General features: G+C 45.2%; 1 protein-coding gene and 1 long non-coding RNA gene across 14 annotated transcripts; one reads left to right on the top strand and one right to left on the bottom strand.

Annotated features, from left to right (window-relative positions):
• Window positions 1–1,779: 1,779 nt before the first annotated feature.
• On the bottom strand, window positions 1,780–14,568 carry LOC137349217 (zinc finger protein 551-like). Of its 13 annotated transcripts, none has more exons than XM_068014691.1 (5): window positions 14,436–14,568; window positions 13,616–13,708; window positions 13,066–13,176; window positions 4,152–4,212; window positions 1,780–3,659 (listed from the first exon to the last, which is right to left on the bottom strand). In XM_068014691.1, exons 4-5 carry the CDS (start codon window positions 4,152–4,154, stop codon window positions 2,670–2,672), a joined length of 993 nt encoding a protein of 330 aa, XP_067870792.1. In that variant the 5' UTR covers window positions 4,155–4,212; window positions 13,066–13,176; window positions 13,616–13,708; window positions 14,436–14,568; the 3' UTR covers window positions 1,780–2,669. The 13 variants fall into 13 exon arrangements, with proteins under 13 accessions (XP_067870792.1, XP_067870789.1, XP_067870788.1 ...); XM_068014688.1 differs by having other exon boundaries at window positions 13,603–13,708; window positions 14,468–14,568; XM_068014687.1 differs by having other exon boundaries at window positions 14,468–14,568.
• A 276-nt stretch (window positions 14,569–14,844) lies between these two features.
• Window positions 14,845–19,064, top strand: LOC137349239 (uncharacterized). Its single transcript, XR_010969299.1, has 4 exons — window positions 14,845–14,922; window positions 16,073–16,337; window positions 18,013–18,116; window positions 18,938–19,064. It is a non-coding gene; the product is annotated as an uncharacterized lncRNA (long non-coding RNA).
• The last annotated feature ends 7,752 nt before the right edge of the window (window positions 19,065–26,816 follow it).

Genomic DNA, 26,816 nt, shown 5'->3' with positions numbered 1-26,816 from the left:
GACATTGGTGAGGCCCCATCTGGAGTACTGTATGCAGTTTTGGTTTCCTTACCTCCGGAGGGGCACACTTGCCCTTGAGGACATGCAATGAAAGTTCACTAGTCTGGGTCCTGGGATGAGGCAATTATTCTATTTATTCACAGAATGTGGGAGTTGCTGGAAAGGCCAGAATTTATTGCCCATTTCTAATTGCCCTTGAGAAGGTGGTGGTGAGCCAGCTCCTTGAATATAACTGATTGGCTTGCTAGGCTGTTTCATAGGGCAGTTAAGTTAACCATATTTCTGTGGAACTGGAGTCACATGTAGGCCAGATCAGGTAAGGACGGCAGATTTCCTTCCCCAAAGGAAATTCGTGAACCAGGTGGGTTTTTAGGACAATCTGATAGTTTCATGGTCACCATTATTGATGCTAGCTTTTTATAACCCCAGATTTATTCAATTGATTGAGTTTAAATCCCTAAACTGCTGACGTGGGATTAGATTTCAAGGCCTGGATTTTACTCTAGGCCGACAGGAGCCGGCCACCGACTGAAAAGTTGGTGGCAAATTCGCTTCCACCTCGCCTGGGGATCCGACCCAGATTTTGCTCTGAGGCGGGACTTCCACCCGCTTGAGGTAGGAAGACCCGTCTAATACAGCTGCAAGCCAATCAGCGGGCCGGCAGCTCTCTGTCCCAGTAGCGCCACTGGGGGCGGTGGCCACTGCTGGGACTGCAACCCAGCTTCGTGAGGAAAAGATGTCAGGGAGCCCGGAACCAAGGTAAGTTTTTATTGCCTCACCGGGGATAATCGGTCAGGCAAGGCAAGGGTGGTCGATTGGGGGAAAGGGGGGAGGGTGTTGGGTTTTGGAGGTGGTTGGAGGAGCGGGGACAGCCCCACAAGGTGCCCGATCATGACTGCCCACCCCTCCCCCAGCCAGTCAAGAGCCGCTGGTTTTTAACAAGCGGCTTCTCTCCAGCTTGGACCGCCTGACCAGTCACAGGTAAAATCCAGGTGGTGGCGGGCGAAGGCCCTTAAGTGGCCACTTAAGAGCCTTGATTCGCTGTGGGTGGGCAGGCTGTTTTTCGCCACCGCTCTGCATAAAGTGGTGGCAGACGTGGGAGCGGGTCGCAAAGAGCCCCAGGAGTCTCCCGCTCCATTTTACACCACCCCTCCTGTCCTTTGTAGGGGGGGGGGGTGAGCATAAAATCCAGCCCCATGTCTCTGCATCATTTGTCAAGGCCTCTAGTTCAGTATCAACACGATGCTCCATTTCCTCCTATGAGGAGAGATTGAGTAGACGAGGCCTATATTCCCTGGAGTTTAGATGAATGAGACGTGATTTGACTGGAACATAAATTCTTAAGGGTCTTGACAGGGTAGATGCTGAGAAAATGTTTCCCGTCTGGGGAATCTAGAACACCGGGTCACAGTCTCAGGATAAGAGGTCGGTCATTTAGGACTGAAATGAGGAGAAATTTCTTCACTGAAAGGGTTGTGAATCTTTGGAATTGTCTACCCCAGGGAGCTGTGGATGCTCAGTCGTTGAGTATATTTAAGACAGAGATTGATAGATTTTTGGGTGCTGAGGGAATTAAGGGATATGGGGATAGTGCGGGAAGGTGGAGTTGAGGGAGATCAGCCATGATCTCGGTGAATGGCAGAACAGGTTCGAAGGGCCAAATGGCCTCCTCCAGCTCCTATTTCTTATGTTCATTAAACCTCAGTCTGGTTCCTCTCAAGCTGCTGAGTGAGTGAATTAAATCTTTCTTGACAAATCACCAAGATACCAGACTACAAGTCATGCCTGAAACATCATTTATTGGTTACAAATCACAACTTAGTTAAATCTGGGCACACAGACACTTTATAAACATGTATAAACACAAAGAAATGTAATCAGAGTTATCCAGCAGTTCAGCACAAATAGGGAGAGTATTTCACAAAACAAGTAACAAAGATTAACCTGGCGATTCAGTGATTGACTGTAAATCAGCACTAATGGATGCTGAGTATTAATTACAGCAGGGACCGGAGTCTGAGGTTATAAATTGGTGAGTTTACTTTAAGAGTAATTCCTTCAATATCTGACATGTTAACAGCTGTGAACAGCCTGTCTATCAAACAGCTCAAGTCTGCTGGTGCTTACAAACATTCAGAGCTTAAACAGCCTCGTTCTCGAGCTAAATAACAGACTTTCTCCTGTCAATATAGAGCTGCAGGATTGGCCTGTGATCTGTTTATTGTTCGTCTTTTGTTCAGTACATTTACTGAGTGGATTTAAATTGAAAATGAGGTTTGCAGACATGATGGTCTATTCACACATGAATGAGAGATGCTGTGGGGCAAACACTCAGTCCAAGAGGGGCAACTGACATCAGAAATAAACCCTAAGTGTTAGAATGAATATGGTTCAGTCCTGGATGTGATTAACAGCAGAATCCAAACCCTGTAATCATCTGTGAACTCGCTGGTGCCTTAGCAAGTTGAATGACTGAGTGAATCCTTTCCCACACACGGAGCAGGTGAATGGTCTCTCCCCAGTGTGAACGCGCTGGTGTAGAGTGAGGTGGTCTGATTGCCTGAACCCAGTTCCACAGCAAGAGCACCTGAATTGTCTCGTCAGTGTGAACACATTGATGGGATATCAGTTCCCCCGAACGTTGATCGCAATTCCCAGAGTCTGGGCACTTAAAAAGGTTTCTCATCAATGTGAACTCGCCTGTGTCTCAGCAGGTTGGATGAGTGAGTGAATCCCTTCCCACACACAGAGCAGGTGAACGGCCTCTCCCCAGTGTGAACTCGCTGGTGTCTCAGCAAGGTGGACGATTGAGTGAAACCCTTCCCACACACAGAGCAGGTGAACGGCCTCTCCCCAGTGTGAACTCGCTGGTGTGTCAACAGGTTGGATGAATTAATGAATCCCTTCCCACACACGGAGCAAGTGAATGGCCTCTCTCCAGTATGGACGCGCTGGTGTAGAGTGAGGTTGCCTGATTGCCTGAACCCAGCCCCACAGTGAGAGCACCTGAATGGTTTCTCGTCAGTGTGAACACGTTGATGGGACATCAGTTCAGTGGAACTTTTATAGCAATTCTCACAATCTGTGCATTTAAAAGGTCTCTCCCCAGTGTGAACTCGCTGGTGTGTCAACAGGTGGGAGGACCGGGTGAATCCCTTCCCACACTCACAGCAGGTGAACGGCCTCTCCCCAGTGTGAACTTGCTGGTGCTCCCTCAGCGCATGTGGGCTTTTAAAGCTTTTTTCACAGTCAGAGCATTTAAACTTTCTCTCGTCAGTGTGAATTCGCTGGTGTCTCCGCAGGGAAGAGAAATGAGTGCATCCTTTCCCACATACAAAGCAGGTGAACGGCCTCTCCCCAGTGTGACTCTGTCGATGTGTTTCCAGCTCAGAAGGGTAATTGAATTCCTTCTCAAGGCCCCCACCTTTCCATGACTTCTCCCCAGTGTGACTGCACTTGTGATTCGACAGGCCAGATGATCGGCTGAAGCTTCGTCCACACACAGAACACGTGTCCGGTTTCTCAACACTGTGAGTGGGGCTTTTTGCTTCCATGGTCAAAGTCCGATGATATTCAGATCCTGATGAATCGAGCGACTCTGTCAGATCTTGTGACGTTTGGTTTGAGTTTCCTGTCTGTAAATCCACCCCTTCACTACCCTGTAAAATGACATTACAACAGGAAAAGGTGAGTGAGAGAAAACTCACAAAGACGGGTTGTGAAATTGAGCTGAATGAATCTGGTAACTTGTGGGACCAAAACAGAGTGGGCGGGGCTTCAGGGTCCCAGTGACCAGGAGAAAAAATCATTGACTCATTGATTTGATTCTCACTGTGCACACAGGGGCTGGAGAACTGAACCCAGCCAGAGTCGAGGGAGGGAGAAAACTGGCAGTGGAGGAAAGAGATGGTACAGATGGTGCCATGGGTTTGGATTTCAGTACAGGGAGGAGGGAGTGTGTGTGGGACGGGGATTTACAGCTTTGGGGGAACAAGTGAGGGGAAGATGTTCCACAGAAACTAGAATTGTCTGTTCCGAGTTTCTATCCTGTACTGACAATGATGACTTTTATAAACTCCTTTCACAGGTTATTTGGAGAGGATTTACAGACATTGATTTTATTCTCACTCTGCACACAGGGGCTTTCTCACCATCTCTCCTGAAGGTGCTGGTCTGCGTTACTGTTAAGGTTACCGTTTACATCCCACTGAACTGTAACAGATAAAAATCAAACTAAATATCACATCAAGATCAGACAGTCACTCGATTCACCAGCACCTGAACATCATTGGCCTTTGAATATGAAAGCAAAAAGCCTCATTCACAGCCTGGAGAAATGGTAGACATGTTCTGCGTGTGGATGAGGCTTCAGGCGATCATCTGGCCTGTCGAAACACAAGCTCAGTCACACTGGGGAGAAACAGTGGAATGTGAGGATTGAGAAGGAATTCAATTACCCGCCTCATTGGTGCACTCACACCAGGGGGAGGCTTTTCACCTGCTCCATCTGTGGAAGGGATTCACTCAGTCATCCAGCCTCTGTACACACCTGTGAGTTCACACATGTCTGCAGGGGTTGGATTCTGCAGTTATTGCTGCTGTTAATCACCTCCAGGACAGAACACTATTCATTTTGACAGTGGGTTTATATCTGCTGGGGTGGACTTTAATATTGTGGCAATCGGTTTGCTTTACTTCTTAACCTCTAATCTTCAAATAAAGTATCTTCCTTTGGGCTATTCTCAGGGTTTTGTGGGATGAAATATACATTGATTTACTTGCACTTCTTGCTGTATTATATTCACTGCTCACAATGTGATTCATTCCACATTGGGAAGACCAAACACAGATTGGGTGATCACTTTGAGGAACACCTCCATTTAGTCTGCAAGCGTGACCCTGAGTTTCCAGTCACTTATTTTAATTCTCTTTCCCACTCTGACTTTGGCCTCCTGCAACTGTTCCAATGAAGCTCAATGGGAGCTCGAGGAAGAGCAGCTCATCTTTCAATTAGGCACTTTACGACCTACCGGACTCACTGAGTTCAGCAGTTTCTGCACCAAGAGAGTTGTCGGGATCTGGAATGCTCCACCTGAAAGGATGGTGGAACTTGATTCTATCAGTAACTTTATAAGGGAGTTGACAGCGTCACGGTCCTGTAGCTTTCTTCCAGAATATGCGGTTTGCCTTTAAGGCTTGCAAGGTATTGCTTTAAGAGCTGACAAGCCTTGGGAGTTATAGGAAGGTGCATTTTTGTTGCCTTACGAACAGCCATTTGGAGACAGCGATTCAAAGGGTGCATTCTTGTTACCATAGATAAAGCCACTGGAGTGAGTCTCATGCAATACATCTGTTACAATTCAGCTTTGAACTGGCTTTTAGTTGAAGACAGTTTGTTCTAACACACAGAGACATACAGACACAGCTGGTGTTGGCACCTGAAGAAAGAGCCGTCAACCATTTAAACTGAAGGAATAGGAATTTAGTCTGTTTAATTATTCTCTCTCAAAATTCTAAAAAAAAAAGTCAAGCCAAAACAGAGATCTCTGGTAATTTAAACTGAAGGAAGGGAAGTTAGACTGTGGCAATCTTTTATTCCTCAAAAACTCTAAAATCAGATTGAATCTGTTGAAAGGGTTTGCAAGTCGTTAATTGTTGAAATTCACTGGAGAAGGAAAGCAACATTCTGTGAGGACTTCAAGCAGCACTGGACTGCAAATTTGCAAGGACTCTAATTTCTTCTGTTATAAATGTTGTTTATATCTTCATAGTGTTTAAGAATTTAGTTCCTCCAATTAAAGAGTTAATTTGTTGATTTAAAGACAGCTGGTTTGGTTAGTCTCATTCAGGGGTTAATGGATGGTACAATTTGGCTGGGTCTTTCTTTAATTTGGAAAGTTTTAAATGATATGTTAGGCGATCTGTGGAGTGACGGGATTGAATTATCAGTGCGTTTCTCCCACCACAATCAGAATTGTATATTTTGAATGGGAAACTATTAGAGAGGATTCTTCAGGACAGGATTTACTCCCATTTGGAAACAAACAAACATATTAGCGAGAGACAGCATGGTTTTGTGAAGGGGAGGTCGTGTCTTACTAATTTGATTGAGTTTTTTGAGGAAGTGACAAAGATGATTGATATGGGAAGGGTGGTGGATGTTGTCTATATGGACTTCAGTAAAGCCTTTGACAAGGTCCCGCATGGCAGACTTGTGCAAAAGGTGAAGTCACACGGGATCAGAGGTGAGCTGGCAAGATGGATACAGAACTGGCTCGGTCACAGAAGACAGAGGGTAACAGTGGATGGGTGTTTTTCTGAATGGAGGGATGTGACTAGTGGTGTTCCGCAGGGATCAGTGCTGGGACTTTTGCTCTTTGTAGTATATATAAATGATTTGGAGGAAAATGTAGCTGGTCTGATTAGTAAGTTTGCGGACGACACAAAGGTTGGTGGAGTTGCGGATAATGATGAGGATTGTCAGAGGATACAGCAGGATATAGATCGGTTGGAGACTTGGGCGGAGAAATGGCAGATGGAGTTTTATCCAGACAAATGTGAGGTAATGCATTTTGGAAAGTCTAATGCAGGTGGGAGGTATACAGTAAATGGAATAACCCTTAGGAGTATTGACAGGCAGAGAGATCTGGGCATACAGGTTTACAGGTCACTGAAAGTGGCTATGCAGGTGGATAAGGTAGTCAAGAAGGCATACGGCATGCTTGCCTTCATCGGTCGGGGCATAGAGTATAAAAATTGGCAAGTCATGTTGCAGCTGTACAGAACCTTAGTTAGGTCACACTGAGAATAATGCGTGCAATACTGGTTGCCACACTACCAGAAGGACGTGGAGGCTTTGGAGAGGGTACAGAAGAGGTTTACCAGGATGTTGCCTGGTCTGGAGGGCATTAGCTATGAGGAGAGGTTGGAAAAACTCGGATTGTTTTCACTGGAACGACAGAGGTGGAGGGGCGACATGATAGAGGTTTACAAAGTTATGAGCGGTATGGAAAGAGTGGATAGTCAGAAGCTTTTTCCCAGGGTGGAAGAGTCAGTTACTAGGGGACATAGGTTTAAGGTGCGAGGGGCAAAGTTTAGAGGGGATGTGCGAGGCAAGTTTTTTTTTTTACACAGAGGGTGGTGACTGCCTGGAACTTGCTGCCAGGGGAGGTGGTGGAAGCAGATACGATAGCGACGTTTAAGGAACATCTTGACAAATATATGAATAGGAAGGGAATAGAGGGACATGGGCCCCGGAAGTGCAGAAGGTGTTAGTTTTGGCAGGCATGAAGATTGGAGCAGGCTTGGAGGGCCGAATGGCCTGTTCCTGTGCTGTACTGTGCTTTGACAGGAGCAGTCGATCATAAAAGCAGGTATTTGAGAATGAGGAACTTACAGGCTTACAAACAACAACTGGGTGTGTGGGAATAAGCACGACAGTTCTTTCAAAGAGCCAGCATAAGCACAAAGGGTTGAATGGCCTCCTTCTGTGCTGCAAGATTAGAAATAAGAGGAGTAGGCCATTTGGCCCCTCAAGCCTGCCCTGCCATTCAATAAGATCAAGGCTGATCTGCCCCAGACCTCAACTCCTCTTTCGTGCCAGCTCCTCATAGCCCTAAACTCCCTGAGATTTCAAAAATCTATCCACCGCTTCTTTAAATACTTTCAGTGATCTAGCCTCCACAACTCTCTGGGGTAGAGAATTCCAGACATTCACTACCCTCAGAAGAAATTCCGTCGCATCTCAGTTTTAAATGAGTGCTCCCTTATTCTGTAACTATGTCCCCTAGTTCGAGATTCTCCCACTACTGGAAATATCTCCCCTGTCAAGCTCCCTCAGAATCTTGTATGTTTCAATAAGATCACCCCTCATTCTTCTAAACTCGAATGAATAAAGGCCTAACCTAACCATTCTTGATAAGTCAACCCCTTCATCCCAGGAATCAGCCGAGCGAATCTCTTTTGAACTGCCTCCAATGCCAGTATATCCTTTCTGAAATATGGGGAACAAAACTGTACACAGTACTCCAGGTGCAGCCTCAACAACACCCTGTACAGTTGTAACAAGACTTCCCTATTTTTAAACTCCAACCCCTAGCAATAAAGGCCAAAATTCCATTTGCTGCCTTAATTACTTGCTGCACCTGCATGCTAACTTTTTGTGTTTCATGCATAAGAACACCCAGATCCCTCTGTGCTGCACATTTTTGGAGTCTATCTCCATTTAAATAGTCTGCCTTTTTATTCTTCCTACCAATGTGCATGACCTCACACTTTCCTACATTAAACTCCATCTGCCAACTTTTTGCCCACTCACTCAACCTATCTATATCCCCTTGCAGATTCCTTATGTCCTCATCACAACTCCCACCTATTGTTGCAAAAGCAATTTGGATATATTACACTCTGCCCCCCTCCTCCAAGTCATTAATATAGATAGTAAATAATTGAGGCCCTAGGACTGATCCTTGTGGCACTCCACTAGTTGCGTCTTTCCAACCTGAAAAAGATCCATTAATCCCAACTCTCTGTCTTCTGTGAGTTAACCAATCCTCAATCCATGCTAATACATTACCCCCAATACCGTGAGCTCATATCTTGTGTAATAATCTTTTATGTGGCACCTTATTGAATGCCTTCTGGAAATCCAAATACACTACATCTACCGGTTCCCCTTTATCAACTCTGCTTGTTATATCCTCAAAGAACACTAGCAAATTTGTCAAACATGATTTCCCTTTCACAAAACCATGTTGACTTTGTTTGATTGCGTTAAGCTTTTCTAAATGTCCTATTTCTTCCTTAATAATGGACTCTAGCATTTTCCCAATGCCAATGTTAGGCTGACTGGCCTACAGTTTCCTGCTTTTTGTCTCCTTCTCTTCTAGAACAGCGGTGTCACATTAGCAGTTTTCCATTACGCTGGGACCCTCCCGAAATCCAGTGAGTTCTGGAATGTTTCAACCAATGCCTTCACGATCTCTGCAGCCACTTCCTTTAAAGCCCTTGGATGTAGGCCATCAGGTCCTGGCGACTTGTCTGCCTTTAGTCCCATTAGTCTGTCAAATACTTTGTCCCTCGTGTTAAAGATTGTTACAAGATCTCTCCTCCCATTAGCTCCTTGCTTATCTGATATCTGTGGGGCATTTATAATGTCCTCCACCGTGAAGACAGATGCAAAATATTGATTTAAATTATCTGACATTTCCCTGCTCCCCTGACTCTCCAGTCACATCCTCCAAGGGTCTCACGCTCACTTTAGCTACTCTCTTTTTATATATCTGTAGAAACTCCTGCTGTTTGTTTTTATATTTCTTGCCATTTAGTTTCATAATCAATTTTCTCCCTCTTCATTAGCTTTTTAGTCAGCCGCTGCTGGTTCCGAAAAAAAATCCCAATCCTCTGGCCTATCACCAGTTTTCACCACTTTGTATGCCTTAGTTTTTGATTGGACACTCTCCTTGACAGCCTTTGTTATCCACAGCTGGTTCATCCTTCTCATTGAGCTCTTCTTTTTGACTGGGATAAATATTTGCTGAGCATTATGAAGTATCTGCTTAAATGTCTGCCACTGCTCATTCACTGACCTTCCCCTTAGTCTATTTTCCCAGCCAGCTTTAGACAACTCTTTCTTCATACCTCTGTAATTGCCCTTGTTTAAGTTGAAGACACTGGTTTGAGACCAGAGTTGCTCGCCCTCAAACTGAATTTGAAATTCTACCATGTTGCAATCACTATCCCCTAGAGGATCTTTAACTACAATAACTCTTATTAATCCTACCTCATTACACATTCTTCTTTGGCCTCCTTGTCTCGGGAGACAATGGGTAAGCGCCTAGAGGTGGTCAGTGGTTTGTGAAGCAGCGCCTGGAGTGACCATAAAGGCCGATTCTAGAGTGATAGACTCTTCCACAGGTGCTGCAGATAAAATTGGCTCTCCCCCTGCACTTCTGTCTTTTTTCCTGCCAAATGCAAAGTCTCTTCGACTTGCCACACTTTAGCCCCGCCTTTATGGCTGCCCGCCAGCTCTGGCGATCGCTGGCAACCGACTCCCACGACTTGTGATCAATTTCACAGAACATCATGTCGCGTTTGCAGACGTCTTTAAAGTGGAAACACGGACGGCCGGTGGGTCTGATACCAGTGACGAGCTCGCTGTACAATGTGTCCTTGGAGATCCTGCCATCTTCCATGCAGCTCACATGGCCAAGCCATCTCAAACGCCGCAGGCTCAGTAGGGTGTATATGCTGGGGATGTTGGCTGCCTCGAGGACTTCTGTGTTGGAGATACGGTCCTGCCACCTGATGCCAAGGATTCTCCGGAGGCAGTGAAGACGGAATGAATTGAGACGTCGCTCTTGGCTGACATACGTTGTCCAGGCCTCGCTGCCATAGAGCAAGGTACTGAGGACACAGGCTTAATACACTCGGACCTTTGTGTTCCGTGTCAGTGCGCCATTTTCCCACATCTTCTTGGCGAGTCTGGACACAGCAGTGGAAGCCTTTCGCATGTGATTGGTGAATTCTGCATCGAGAGACAGGTTACTGGTGATAGTTGAGCCGAGGTAGGTGAACTCTGGAATCACTTCCAGAACATGGTTGCCGATATTGATGGATGGAGCCTGTCCCATGATGTTCGCTTTCTTGAGGCTGATGGTTAGACCAAATTCGTTGCAGGCAGCCGCGATCCTGTCGATGAGTCTCTGCAGACACTCTTCCAGTGTGAGATGCTAATGCAGCATCGTCAGCAAAGAGGAGTTCCCTGATGCGGACTTTCCGTACTTTGATCTTCGCTCTTAGACGGGATTACTAGATCTAAAATAGCCTGTTTCCGGTAGATTCTGCAATGTATTGTGCTAAGTAACAATCCCTGACGCACTCTACAAATTCGTCTTCCAGTCAATATGCAGATTCAAATCACCCATGACAATTGTAGGGCCCTTCTTACATGCCTCCGTTACTTCCCAATTTATACTTTGTCCTATATTCTAGAGTTGGCCATTTAGCCCTTTGAGCCTGTTCCACCATGCAATGAGATCATGGCTGATCTGTGACCTAACTCTATATACCTACCTTTGTCCCATATCCCTCAATACCTTTGGTTAACAAAGATCTATCAATGTCAGATTTAAAATCAACATTGATCTTGCATCAACTGCTGTTTGTGGAAGAGAGTTCCAAACCTCTACCACCCTTTGCGCGTAGAAGTGTTTCCTAACTTCACTCCTGAACAGTCTGGCTCTTGGTTTTCGACTATTGCCCCTCGTTCTAGACTCTGTATCCAGTGGAAATAGGGTAGATATTGAGAAACTATCAGTTCTAATATCTTAATTTTTTTTTTTAATTTTAGAGATACAGCACTGAAACAGGCCCTTTGGCCCACCGAGTCTGTGCCGACCAAGAACCACCCATTTATACTAGCCCTACAGTAATCCCATTTTCCCTACCACCTACCTGCACTATGGGCAATTTACAACGGCCAATTTACCTATCACCTGCAAGTCTTTGGCGGTGGGAGGAAACCGGAGCACCCGGAGAAAACTCACGCGGTCACAGGGAGAACTTGCAAACTCCGCACAGGCAGTACCCAGAATTGAAACCGGGTCACTGGAGCTGTGAGGCTGCGGTGCTAACCACTGCGCCGCCCCTTGGATCAAATCAATGATTAATCTTCTAAATTCAAGTGAATGCAACCATCATGGTGAGGTGATGCGTTCTGGCAGAAGGGATAGGGAGAGGTAATATATCCTTAATGACACATTTCTAAAGAGTGTGCAGGGACAGAGGGACCGAGGAGCTCATGTGCAGAGATCTTTGAAGGTAGCAGGGCATATTGAGAGAGTACTTCCAAAGAATATGGGGTCTTTGGCTTCATAGATAGAGGTATATAGTACAAAATATTGGAAGTTATGCTGAACCTTTATAAATCTCTGGTTCAGCCACAACTAGGGAATTGCATTCAGTTCTGGTCACCACACTTTAGGAAGGATGTGAAGGTCCTGCAGAGGGTGCAGAGGAGATTTACCAGAATGGTTCCAAGGATGAGGGAATTTAGCTACAAGGTTAGGATGGAGAAGCTGGGGTTGTTCTCCTTGGAGCAAAAGGTATTGAGGTGAGTTCTGTTGAAGGTATACAAGATTATGACAGGTTTAGATAAGGTAGACAAAGAAAAGTTGTTCCCATTGATGGTACAAGGACTAGGGGACACAGATTTAAGGTTTTGGGTAAGAAATATGGGAAGATGTGAGGAAGACATATTTTTACACAATGACGGTAATGACCTGGAACTCACTTCCAATGAGGGTGGTGGAAGCAGAGACGATGAATGATGTCAAAAGGAAACTGGATGGGCACTTGAGGAATAAACCTGCAGGACTACGGGGACAGAATGGAAGAATGAGACTGACTGGATAGCTCTAGAGAGTTAGCAAGGACACAAGGGGCCAAACAGCCTCCTTCTCTGCCATAATGACTCAAAGACTCATTTGTGTAATCTCTCCTTGTAATTTAAACCTCAGAGTCCAGGTATCATTCAGGTAAATCTACGCTGCACTCCCTCCAAGGCCAATAAATGCTACGAAGGTGTGCAGCCCAGAATTGAACACAATACTCCAGGTGTGATTAGATTAGATTAGAGATACAGCACTGAAACAGGCCCTTCGGCCCACCGAGTCTGTGCTGAACATCAACCACTCATTTATACTAATCCTACACTAATCCCCTATTCCTACCAAACATCCCCACCTGTCCCTATATTTCCCTACCACCTACCTATACTAGTGACAATTTATAATGGCCAATTTACCTATCAACCTGCAAGTCTTTTGGCTTGTGGGAGGAAACCGGAGCACCCGGAGAAAACCCACGCAGACACAGGGAGAACTTGCAAACTCCACACAGGCAGTACTCGGAATCGAACCCGGGTCCCTGGAGCTGTGAGGCTGCAGTGCTAACCACTGCGCCACTGTGCCGCCCTGTGTGGTCTAAAAAGAGCTTTGTGTATCTCAGTGCTTAGCCAGTCACACTGATACCTGAAATCTTTTTCCACAGAGAGAACAGACAAACCTTTTTCCTTCCACTTTCAGAGCCCGATGATATTTAGGTCCAATTGAATCAAGTAATTCTGTCAAATCTTGATTTGAACTTGCCGTGTGCAAATCCTCCCCTTCTAAGCCCCTGTAAAAGGAGTTTACAAAAGCCATCACTGTCAGTCCAGGATAGAAATTCACAACATTCTCTCCTCCGGCTTACTGGCCCAGGATGGCTGCGCATTGCTCCCAAGAAAGATGGTGGCAAGTCATAGGACTGCTCCTGGGCTTGGCCATCAACAAGTCCAGACAGTCGAGGGGGTTGTCCGGCCAGACAGTCTATCTCTGTCTGGAAAGGGAGAACACAATATCCGTCACTAAGCTTGAGGCATTCTGTGGGCACCGACTGGAGTGTGACATCACCATTAGGAATGGCATTTTAGCTTGATTTAGCCAAGTTTCCTTCATAGCTTTTGTTACAGCATATTACTGGTGCCCCTCGCTTTACGCTGCTAATACAACAAAAAAGACCAACACAAGAGGCCATGGACCAGCCTCCGCACGCAACACCCACCCCCAATACATACTGGTTCTTGACTGGTCCGGCTGTGTTTCTTGACTCAGTTCTTTGAGCAACGCTGGCAATAAAACAAAAGTAAAATACTGCGAATGATGGAAATCTGAAATAAAAGAAGGAAATACTAGAAATACTCATCACATCAGGCAGCTTCTGTGGAGGAAAAAAAAAGTTAACGTTTCAGGCGCATGGATCAGCCGGAGCCTGCAGCCTGGAACTCAGTGAGAGAGTGAGGAAGAATGAGGAGAGGCAATATAATCCAACACTCACAGCAACCTACAATCCACCTTCATTACCGGGATAGGGAGACAGAGTTTAGAAACACTCAGCAACACGACTCCAGTAAAACATCCCAGGAGGAAAAGGGGGAGCAGTGTGTGTACCTGCCCTGATATCCCCCTCCCCAGGCCTGTCAGTCAAACCTCTCACTCCTCCCAGTCCACAGCTCAGCCTATCAGCTTCCTGCACCTTGAGTCAGCCCTGCCCAGGTGTGGCCCAATCCAAGGGGAGTCTTTGTGGAACCAGGGAGTGGGGGAGGGGGAACCTCCTGCCCTGTGCTGTGTCCCAAATGGTTCCTCCCTCCCTCCCCTCCCCCAGGCCCCTTTATAACTGAGCTCAGTTTCCTTTAAAGTTTTCTCCTTTGATGTTACACTTTATTAATCTTTAATTCCTCCAAAAGAGCTGGAAATCTGGCGGCCGTTAACCCCGGGCCTGTCACCGGGAGAAGCCCCGCAGCTGCCGCCCCGCTCGATGCAAACGCGGGTCCGGGAGCTTCTTATTGGGGGTGTTGAGGCTACACCGGGTGTTTCTAAAAAAAAATCCCCGCCCACCTGCCGGCTCCATCGCTTCCTCCGCCACTCACCGACTACAGATGCGATGCCAAGGCCATAACTCGCACTGCGGTCACCGAATCCAAAGCTTCCGGGCTGCAGCTGCGACTCACGCTACGCATGCTCCAAACATTCTGCCACAGCGCGCCTGCGCCATCGTCGTCTCCGGAAGCTCCCGCCAACGACACATTCAATGACGGCAGCTGCCGACCAATCGGACGAGGGAGCCGGACTGCGGTCGACGAATCCCCCGCCCGCTCCTTGCGTCAGCCGCGCCCACTCTCGCTCTGATTGGTTGGAGGACCCACTGCCCGCTCGGTCCTCCAGCCCCGTCCTCGCTCTTCCGAATGGTCCGGAGCTGCCGTCAATCAGCCGGGTGGGCGGAGCGTGTGAGTTGAGCATGCGCGGTCGACAGAGAGGGCGGTTCCAGCGGGCGAGAGGGAGGCGGGTTAATAAAACCCAGATGATCAGAAGCTTGATCAGAGAGGTGGGTTTTAATCAGTGTCTGAATCAGGGAAGGTGAGGTAGAGAGGCGGAGAGGATTAGGGAGGGATTTCCAAAGGTTATGGCCTTGGCAGCTGAAGGCACGGCCACCAGTGGTGGAGCAATGAAAATCAGGGATGTTCAAGATGTCAGAATTAGATGATCCCTGATCTCTTGGAGGGTTGTAGGACTGGAGGAGATTATAGAGATAGTGAGGGGTGAGGGAATGGAGGGATTTGAAAACAAGGATGAGGGTTTTAAAATTGAGGTGCTGCTTAACTGGGAGTCTGTGTAGGCCAGTGAGCACAGTGGTGATGGGTGAACAGGACTGGGTCCGAGTAAGGACACAGGCAGAGTTTTGGATGATCTCAAGTTTACGGAGGGTAGAATGTGGGAGGCCGGCCAGGAGTGTGTTAGAATAGTCAAGTTGAGGGGTAACAAATACATGGATGTAAGTTTCAGAGGCAGATGAGCTGAGACAGTGGCGAAGTCGGGAGATGTTACTGAGGCGGAAATAGGCGGTCTGAGTGATGGCACCGATATGCAGTCGGAAGCTCGTCAGCTTTGACACCAAGGTTATGAAGGGACTGATTTAGCCTCAGACAGTTTCCAGGGAGAGGGATTGAGTTGGTGGTTAGGGAGTGGAGTTTGTAACAGGAACTGAAGGCAAAGGCTTCAGACTTGCTAGTATTTAATTGGAGGAAATTTCTGTTCATCCAGTACTGGATGTCAGACAAGTCAGGATGGTGTGTGACTTGAAGGAGAACGAGGAGATGATGGTGTTCGCATACACCTGCTCCCCTGATCCTTCTAGATGATGGAAATTGAGGGTTTGGGATGTTCTTTCAAAGTTCTGGTTGAGTTGTAGATATAGAAAATGCCTACTCTTCCTGCTCCTCCTACCTGCCCTGACTCTCTATCTCTCTTTCTTCCCATAGAGGACAGAGTCTTGTGTAGGTCCAGACTGGTTCAATGGTTCCCTTCCCTGAAGGACATTAGTGAACCAGATGGGGATTGTACGTCAATCCAGCAGCTTTCATGGTCACTTTTTCCCAGTGCAGTCCCATAAATTCCCAGATTCATTCAGCTCCATTTCACAACCTGTTTTTGGGTTCTCTCACACTCATGTTTTCTGTTTTAAATCAATTTCACAGGGTTTTAGAAGGGGAGGAATTGAGGCCGTGAAATGCAAAGCAAACATCAGATCGGGATCTGAAGGAGTCGCCCAATTTATTGTAACCCGAATATCACCAGATTTTGAACGGTGCAGGATCAGTAGATGGCAAGTCGCTGGTCTGAAGCAAAAACATTGGTCTGTCAATAGGAATTTGAAACTTGCTTCCATTTACACAGCAGTGTGTGTCTGAAGTAATTTCTGAAAACCCTGCACAAACGGTTATTGCATGTGAATATCCTGCAGTGAGTATGAGCTGCATAAACTGAATATATCCTGTGCTTTGCAGCAACTGAAGTGATCTGGAATTTCCACTTATCGGTTTGCTCAGGTGTATGGCTGAATTCCATTCATTTTTCATCTCCACTTTCACTGTCTACTGCCCCAGTCGCACTGTAAACCTTGAGTCAGTGTGAAGCCGTCTTTTACACCATAGTGATGCAAGGCAAGGAGTATAACTCTGGCCATCTTTCTGGTGTTTGGCATTGCTTAAGATTATCTGGAAAAGGCTGTCCTGCACCACAAGTGCTGTGTATTGGCTACAGTGCAACTATCCTGTGAGCTCTCTGCAGTCACTATAACTGGTCACTGCACTTCTGAGGCTGATGGCACAATACTCTGTACATGTATGAATATGTAAATACAGAGTGCTGCCTTTCTCCAAACCAACGCAATAGTTATGATTTTCAGCTCACCTTGCTGTTAAATGCAGCTGCCACTGCACCAATTGATGCAGTAGAACAGGAGCCAGAAGTGTTCATCACTGTTGGGATATACAGCTGTCCATTGGACCTGCTGCATTGTCACAGGGCCATTACCAAACTTTTGAGCCTGATTTGGGGATGATGTAACAGAACCTGAAACTTGTTACTATAGAGGTTGTTGTCGGCTGTCCCTCGATTCGAGGATGACGTCTACTCAAGGTCGCAAGTTTCTGCCATGGGTCTTCAGATCACTGAACAGGCTGATTCTCGACCTGCAGATCTTTGGACACATGGGGCAGGATGTCCCACCAGGTAGTGGGACCCGGAGTGCAGGATTTACTTCCTCAGGGTACCAACTCTAGTCTCATTACCTTTCCACTGTCGCTAGCAAGATCTGGTACAATTTTTACTTTGCATAATATTTGGACCCTTTGAAGAGGAAAACCACATTTTTAATTAGTTTTCATTAAGATTATAATGAGATCTGAACTGCAAACAAGATTATTTTAACTTAGAATCTTTATAATGTAACTAATTATATTAAATTTTAAAATCTACCATGACTCATGATATTGAAAAACAAGCTTTCTATCCAAAGAGGCACCACATTTGCTAAAGTTAATAATGTTATTTTCCTCTTTTGTGCTTGGAGGTAAATAATTGTCCAAAAGAAAATTGGGTCGGGAGTATCACATGCTCCGAACAGAATGTATGTGATATTCCTGTCCATTTAAGTTAATGGATAGCAATTTGGGCAGGCTGCATAACTGGTATAATATAAAAGCAAAATACTGCAGATGCTGGAAATCTGATATGCTGGAAATACTCAGCAAGTCTGGCAGCATCTGTGGAGAGAGAAGCAGAGTTAATGTTTCAGGTCAGTGACCCTTCATCAGAACTGGGTCACTGACCTGAAACATTAACTCTGCTTCTCTCTCCACAGATGCTGCCAGACTTGCTGAGTATTTCCAGCATTTCTTGCATAACTGGCATACAATCCTCCCTGCCTGGTTTTGCTTTCTGCTTCGTTCAGGGTGATGATGTCACAGCACAAAATACAGAAAATTACCCGCTTATGTTCAGGTTTCTGGATTGTCAATGTCTCGTTAATGTTTCATTTTTATAACTTTATGTAACTTCTGATTTTGTCACATCACTTACCAAGGTACCAGAACGTGCCATCTGGTATGTTTATATATATTGCTTTCCATTAAAGTTGACACATCTTCACAGAACACCTTTTACATGAACAAGCTATAAACAGACAGAAGCAGGACATTGAGAACATGAAGCTCCATAAAACCAATTATCAGCTGTCAGGTAAGTCTCATGAAATTGTATTCTGAGTACAGAGCAATTTTATTCATTACAGATGCAAAATTGTACAAAACTACCATTACTCAACCAGTTTGCTTCAATAACAGTGCTATAATTACATGATTCAAAAACATTCATACTTTTTAGTCTTCGGCCACTAGTTTTCAGACCTGTTGGTCTTTGGCCACTCTCACCCCTGTATTTGTTACTTGTTTTGTGAAATACTCTCCCTATTAGTGCTCAACTGCTGGATAACTCTGATTACATTTCTATCTGTTTCTTCTTTTGGGCCTCCTTATCTCAAGAGACAATGGATACGCGCCTGGAGGTGGTCAGTGGTTTGTGAAGCAGCGCCTGGAGTGGCTATAAAGGCCAATTCTGGAGTGACAGGCTCTTCCACAGGTGCTGCAGAGAAATTTGTTTGTCGGGACTGTTGCACAGTTGGCTCTCCCCTTGCGCCTCTGTCTTTTTTCCTGCCAACTACTAAGTCTCTTTGACTCGCCACAACTTAGCCCTGTCTTTATGGCTGCCCGCCAGCTCTGGCGAATGCTGGCAACTGACTCCCACGACTTGTGATCAATGTCACACGATTTCATGTCGCGTTTGCAGACGTCTTTATAGCGGAGACATGGACGGCCGGTGGGTCTGATACCAGTGGCGAGCTCGCTGTACAATGTGTCTTTGGGGATCCTGCCATCTTCCATGCGGCTCACATGGCCAAGCCATCTCAAGCGCCGCTGACTCAGTAGTGTGTATAAGCTGGGGGTGTTGGCCGCCTCGAGGACTTCTGACCCGAAACGTTAACTCTGCTTCTCTTTCCACAGATGCTGCCAGACCTGCTGAGTGATTCCAGCATTTCTTGTTTTTGTGTCAAGGACTTCTGTGTTGGAGATATAGTCCTGCCACCTGATGCCAAGTATTCTCCGAAGGCAGCGAAGATGGAATGAATTGAGACGTCGCTCTTGGCTGGCATACGTTGTCCAGGCCTCGCTGCCGTAGAGCAAGGTACTGAGGACACAGGCCTGATACACTCGGACTTTTGTGTTCCGTGTCAGTGCGCCATTTTCCCACACTCTCTTGGCCAGTCTGGACATAGCAGTGGAAGCCTTACCCATGCGCTTGTTGATTTCTGCATCTAGAGACAGGTTACTGGTGATAGTTGAGCCTAGGTAGGTGAACTCTTGAACCACTTCCAGAGCGTGGTCGCCAATATTGATGGATGGAGCATTTCTGACATCCTGCCCCATGATGTTCGTTTTCTTGAGGCTGATGGTTAGGCCAAATTCATTGCAGGCAGACGCAAACCTGTCGATGAGACTCTGCAGGCACTCTTCAGTGTGAGATGTTAAAGCAGCATCGTCAGCAAAGAGGAGTTCTCTGATGAGGACTTTCCGTACTTTGGACTTCGCTCTCAGACGGGCAAGGTTGAACAACCTGCCCCCTGATCTTGTGTGGAGGAAAATTCCTTCTTCAGAGGATTTGAACGCATGTGAAAGCAGCAGGGAGAAGAAAATCCCAAAAAGTGTGGGTGCGAGAACACAGCCCTGTTTCACACCACTCAGGATAGGAAAGGGCTCTGATGAGGAGCCACCATGTTGAATTGTGCCTTTCATATTGTCATGGAATGAGGTGATGATACTTAGTAGCTTTGGTGGACATCCGATCTTTTCTAGTAGTCTGAAGAGACCACGTCTGCTGACGAGGTCAAAGGCTTTGGTGAGATCAATGAAAGCAATGTAGAGGGGCATCTGTTGTTCACGGCATTTCTCCTGTATCTGTCGTCAGATATCTGTTTATACATGTTTATAAAGTGTCTGTGTGCCCAGATTTAACTAAGTTGTGATTTGTAACCAATAAATGATGTTTCGGACATGACTTGTAATCTGGTATCTTGGTGATTTGTCAAGAAAGATTTAATTCACTCACTCAGCAGCTTGAGAGGAACCAGACTGAAGTTTAATGAACATTAGAAATAGGAGCTGGAGGAGGCCATTTGGCCCTTCGAACGTGTTCTGCCATTCACCAAGATCATGGCTGATCTTCTACCTCAACTCCACCTTCCCGCACTATCCCCATATCCCTTAATTCCCTCAGTACCCAAAAATCTATCAATCTCTGTCTTAAATATACTCAACGACTGAGCATCCACAGCTCCCTGGGGTAGACAATTCCAAAGATTCACAACCCTTTCAGTGACGAACTTTCTCCTAATTTCAGTCCTAAATGGCCGACCCCTTATCCTGAGACTGTGACCCGGTGTTCCAGATTCCCCAGACAGGGGAAAGATTTTCTCAGCATCTACCCTGTCAAGTCCCTTAAGAATTTATGTTTCTTTTTTTTTAGAACATTACAGCGCAGTACAGGCCCTTCGGCCCTCGATGTTGCGCCGACCTGTGAAACCATCTGACCTACACTATTCCATTTTCATCCATATGTCTATCCAATGACCACTTAAATGCCCTTAAAGTTGGCGAGTCTACTACTGTTGCAGGCAGGGCGTTCCACGCCCCTACTACTCTCTGAGTAAAGAAACTACCTCTAACATCTGTCCTATATCTATCACCCCTCAACTTAAAGCTATGTCCCCTCGTGTTTGCCATCACCATCCGAGGAAAAAGACTCTCACTATCCACCCTATCTAACCCTCTGATTATCTTCTATGTCTCTATTAAGTCACCTCTCCTCCTCCTTCTCTCTAACGAAAACAACCTCAAGTCCCTCAGCCTTTCCTCGTAAGACCTTCCCTCCATACCAGGCAAAATCCTCATAAATCTCCTCTGCACCCTTTCCAAAGCTTCCACATCCTTCCCATAATGCGGTGACCAGAACTGCACGCAATACTCCAGGTGCGGCCTCACCAGAGTTTTGTACAGCTGCAGCATGACCTCGTGGCTCCGAAACTCGATCCCCCTACTAATAAAAGCTAACACACCATATGCCTTCTTAACAGCCCTATTAACCTGGGTAGCAACTTTCAGGGATTTATGTACCTGGACACCAAGATCTCTCTGCTCATCTACACTACCAAGAATCTTCCCATTAGCCCAGTACTCTGCATTCCTGTTACTCCTTCCAAAGTGAATCACCTCACACTTTTCTGCATTTAACTCCATTTGCCATCTCTCAGCCCAGCTCTGCAGCCTATCTATGTCTCTCTGTAACCTACAACATCCTTCGGCACTATCCACAACTCCACCGACCTTCGTGTCATCCGCAAATTTACTGACCCACCCTTCTACACCCTCATCCAGGTCATTTATAAAAATGACAAACAGCAGTGGCATGTCAGATCATGTCTCATTCTTCTAAACTCCGGGGAATATAGGCCTAGTCTACTCAATATCTCCTCATAGGAGGTGATGGAGCATAGTGGGGGTACTGTAGCATAGTGGTTATGTTACTGAACTAGTAATCCAGAGGCCTGGACTAATGATGCAGAGACATGAATTCAAATTCCACCAGGGCAGATCAGGGATTTAAACTCAATCAATTAAATAAATCTGGGATTTTAAGTGAAAGCTAGTATCAGAAATGGTGACCATGAAACTACCAGATTGTCCTAAAAACCCACCTGGTTCACTAATTTCATTTCGGGAAGGGGATTGCCACCCTTATCCGATCTGGCCTATATGTGACTCCAGACCCACAGAAATGTGGTTGATGCTTAATCACCCCATGAGATGAGCAAGCCACTCAGTTACATTCAAGGAGGTGGCTCACCACCACCTTCTCAAGAGCAATTAGGAATGGGCAATAAATGCTGGCCTTTCCAGCAATGCACACATCCTATGAATAGATAGAACTATTGCCTCATCCCAGGACCCAGACTAGTGAACTTTTGTTGCATTCCCTCAAGGGCAAGTATGTCCCTTCTTGGGTAAGGAGATGAAAACTGCACACAGTACTCCAGGTGGGGCCTCTCCAATGTCCTGCATAATTGTAGTAAGACTTCTTTACTCTTATACCCCAATACAGAGAGCAGCAATAAAATGGGTCATTCTCACATTGGCAGGCTGTGACTAGTGGGGTACCACAAGGATCAGTACTTGGGCTCCGGCTGTTTACAATATATGTATATCAATGATTTGGATGTGGGGACCAAATGTAATATTTTCAAGTTCGCAGATGACACAAAACTAGGTGGAAATGTGTGTTAGGAAGATGCAAAGCAGCTTCAAGGGGATTAGGACAGACTTAGTGAGTGTGGGGAAGATCATGGCTGATGGAATATAATGTGGAAAAATGTGAGATTATCCACTTTGGTAGGAGGAACAGATGTGCAGAGTATTTCTTAAATGGTAAGCGATTAGAAAGTGTAGATGTACAAAGGGACCTGGTTTCCTTGTCAATAAGTCACTGAAAGCTAACATGCAGTTGCATCAAGCAATTAGGAAGACAAATGGCATGTTAACCTTTATTGCAAGAGGATTTGAGTACTGTGTGAAGTTTTGGTCCCCTTACCTTAGGAAGGATATTATTGCCATAGAGGGAGTGCAACGAAGGTTCACCAGACTTGTTCCTGGGATGGCGGGACTGTCCTATGAAGAGAGATTGGGGAAACTGGGCCTGTATTCTTTAGAGTTTTGAAGAATGAGAGGTGATCTCATTGAAACCTACAAAATACTTGAAGGGATAGACAGGGTAGATGCAGGTACAATGTTTCCCCTGGTTGGGGAGTCTAGAAGCAGGGGACACAATTTCAAAATAAGGGGGAAGCCTTTTAGGATAGAGATGAGGAGAAATTTCTTTATTCAGGGGGTTGTGAATCTTTGGAATTCTCTACCCCAGAGGGCTGTGGAATCTCAGTCATTGAGTATGTTTAAAGCAGAGACTGACAGCTTTCTAAATACAAATGACATAAGGGGATATGAGGATAGTGTGGGAAAAAGGCATTGAAGTGGATGACTAGCCATGGTCATATTGAATGGCCTACTCTTGCTCTGTTACGACCGAGACAGGAGGAGTGCACTGTTAATTCAGTCCCACATCTCCACAGGTCACAGCATATCAATAAATTTTCCCACTTACCAACACAGCCAATTAAACACTCTTATTTGTCCCCAGAATAAAGCACACCCAGATTTCTTTAATAAACAACACAAATTATCTGTTTATTCTAAAACCAAGTCTTAACCAGTAATGAAGTAAATATATGCATGAATTGAGATATTAAAGTTCCTTCTTTTTTCCCTAGCTCTCACACACACATGCATACATCCAAAAAACCAGTTAACCGGGAAAAAAGGGATTTTAGTTTGCAGCTGTTACAAAGAAATGGAAGTCATAAAAAAGAAACTTAGACTACAATGATCTGGAAGGAAGTCCTTTGGTTTGGTGAGGTGTTCCAAAGTCGAATAGTTGGATGCCACTCAAAGTCTTTCCGGGCGAGGTTGATAAACAGTCTGTGTTGGGTAGGCGTTCAAAGGAGTTCAACTGCAGAAACTGCTGAGGTCTTCCATCAGGTGTACAGCAACAGGTGTCAGTTCTCACCCACATTCAATGCAAAAGTTCTTTTAAAGATGGAAGATTTCTGCAAATATTCAGGGTTTCTTCAAAAATGCAGGAGGCAACAGTACCACTTCATACAAGCTTTTGTTTTTTGCTAGCAAGGATTCTTCAAAGAGAGGTAACAGTTATCTGTTTTTTTCTTTTGATCTCCTGGCATGTTCATATGCAGATTCCAGCTGCCTGCTTTTAGTCCAAAAACCAGAAACCTTTAACAGTTCAAAATTAAACTAAAAATTTTTCCAAGCAAGTCCCATGGCAATCATAAATTCTCTCTCGTCACAACAAAGGGTAGCTCGCAGGTCAAAACCCCATATGGTTTCCAGTATTTGTTTACTGGTCAAAACCAGGAACCTCTTATTGACCTTGCTTTTTATAAGCATCCAAAATGTCCAGCTATCTCAAGGTGTTTCAATGTCCATGAAATCTTTTTTTTTTAGTTTTAAAAATATAGAATCCCAAGGTTTAACACAAAAAATGGGAATTCTGTGACTCTCCTATGTTCCTATGTAAATCCAAGAGCCCAGGGCATGCTGGGTAATGGAGACCACCATTAAACCCTCACAGCGCAGGCAGGTGGTGAGAACACCAATACCAGGGAATGACCTACTTAACCTTGCCCTCAGTCAGCTAGCTGTCACCTGTGTGTGTCTGCTTATAACAGTATTGGAGTGACTACTGGACAGTCCTTGTGGAGACCAAACACCGAGGACACTCTCCATCATATTAGGTGGCACTACCACCATTTTCAGTGAGATAGATTAAGAACAACTCAAAACTGGGCACCCATGAGGTGCCATGTGCCACTGGCAGCAGCTGAACTACATTTCACCAAAATCTGTAAACCCATGGCCGTCACTCCTCCATCGTCACCAAGGCAGATAGCTACCCCTGGTCAATGAGGCATGATGAAGATCCAACAGGCCAATTACCATCTGATCAGTTGTTCTGAATCAGCAGCAGAGAGAATCATCAACAGTATTATCATGCAGGACCGAGTAACCAGGGATGGGTGGAGGTGATGTTACAGCTGTACATTTTAAGTTATCCTAGTGTCGAACAAACACACATCAATAAAACAGGGAATTCCTAGAAACACATTGCAGGTCCTTCTTTATCTGGAGATCAAATATCTGTTGTATAATTGTACCAGCAGGTAACAGATTCCTGGGAAATTCTCCTGCTATTTTAATGCAGACTTTAATGTATTTATTTTAAACAGGTTTATTAAAATAGGTTAATGCTGATCTTAAATTCAAAGACTCAGGACTATCACACAAACACTTTCAATCTTGGTAGAATAATTATCAGTCATGTTCAGACTGGAAATTTAAACCTGCCGTTTCACTTTCAGTCAGGAACAGATTACAGTTTTACACCAATCTCTGATTTGACAGCACGTTTCCAGCATTCACTGTTGTTCTTTCTGACTCTAAATACAGTTGTAAAAGGAGCCTTCTGTTCCGTGCCCAGGAGCTCTGAACCGTGGAAGAGAGCGGCTGGGACACATTTCTTACACACCTCAAAATTAACTCACATGGGTCTGTCAGTGAAAAGACCAAAATGTTGTTTTTCCCTCTCAGTGTCACCCTGAGGGACTGTGTCCAGGCTGAAGTTCTGTTCTTGCCATGTAGTTTTAAGGAGCAATAATGGCATTGAGGTAATGTCACTGGACTGCTAATCCAGAGGTTTAACATAATGCCCTGAGGATATGGGTTCAAATCCCACCTTAACAGCAGGTGGAAGTTAGTTAATAAATATCTGGAATTAAAAGTTAGTCTTAGTAATGGTGCCAAGAAACTATCATTGTTTGTTGATTAAAAACCCATCAGGAAGACTTCTTCTGTGCTGTGTGATTATCTAATTCTACATTCCATCCCCGAGAGCAGCCCCTAACCACTGGAAGTGTTTCCTCACCTCTCTGTGTTTCTACCACTTGCCTCAATGGCAATAACCTTGTTCTCATCCTCTGGAACACTCACACAGTCCAGGATGCTGGAAGTGCAACTTTGAAAATCCATTCTGGAGCTCAATGGGATTTTCAACAATAATTGAGACAGTGAGGCAGACTTCGAGCGAAATCAAACACAATCTAAAACTTGTATGTGAAAGGGAGAAAAGGAAATATAAGCTAAGGAATCCAAAACGGGTAGATGGAGGTAAGGTACAGATCAGCCATGATCCAATTGAATGGTGCAACTATCAGGATGGGCTGAATAGTCTACTTTTATGTTCCAAGCAATAACAACAATTACTTGTATTTATATAGCACCTTTAACTAAGTAAAATGGCCCAAGCTCCCTCGTAGAAGAATTATTAGACAAAATTTGGGACTGAGCCACATAATGAGATATTAGGGCAGATGACTAAAAGCTCGACAAAGAGGTAGGTTTTTAAGGTGTACCTGAAAAGTGGAGGTGGAGAGTTTTAGGGTGGTGGTACGATTTGACCTCACTGACCATTTCCTGTTCATACCTACCGCACTCGGTGCTGTGACTGGCTGAACAAGTGTTTTGTGTTCTACTTAAACAGTCATCTTGCAAATGAAACTCATGTGTGGCTAACTTGCACTGACATGTAATGGATTCCCTGGTGGTCTAATGATGCTACGGCCACGTGGTGCAGTTTGGGTGTTTCCCACTGTTCAACTCCCACCTGAACGCAGCAAGTGAGTTTTGTTATTAGAGTTTAAACCCTTGGTGTTTTAATTAAAATAAATAGACAGTAACAGGTTTTCTTGTAGTTTTAAAACAGAAGATCAATTATTTATTGATCAATATGCTTTAACCCAAAGTTGTCGTAACTGCACCCACTCACACATTTGCTCAAGCACATGGTGGTTATGGGTGGGGGGCATGATAAACTGGTTGAATTATTTTGGAAATCAAGTTCTTGCTAGTTGCAGGCCTGAGGTGTTTGTAGGTTTCTCTCTTGGTTGAAAGATCAGCTGGAGATAGTGAATCACTTCTAATTCATTGCTTTATAAAGTCTACTTGTGCTTCCAGCACCAGCTCAAAGGCATTTAGAATTGCATTTTTAGTTTGTTCATAGTCAGAGGAACTCTTGTCTGATAGCCAGAAAAAAAGCTTCACGAGCTTCTCCGATGAACTCACCTTGTAAGAGGACTCCAGAAATTGCCGCGCCCTGAGCCAAGCTGTTCCAGTACAGCTACAACACTGGCATCTACACAGCAATGTG

Source organism: Heterodontus francisci, chromosome 34 (assembly GCF_036365525.1).
Source record: "Heterodontus francisci isolate sHetFra1 chromosome 34, sHetFra1.hap1, whole genome shotgun sequence".
NCBI lineage: Eukaryota > Metazoa > Chordata > Chondrichthyes > Heterodontiformes > Heterodontidae > Heterodontus > Heterodontus francisci.
The sequence above is the reverse complement of the archived record's forward strand: the minus strand, read 5'-3'. Positions and strand labels throughout refer to the sequence as shown.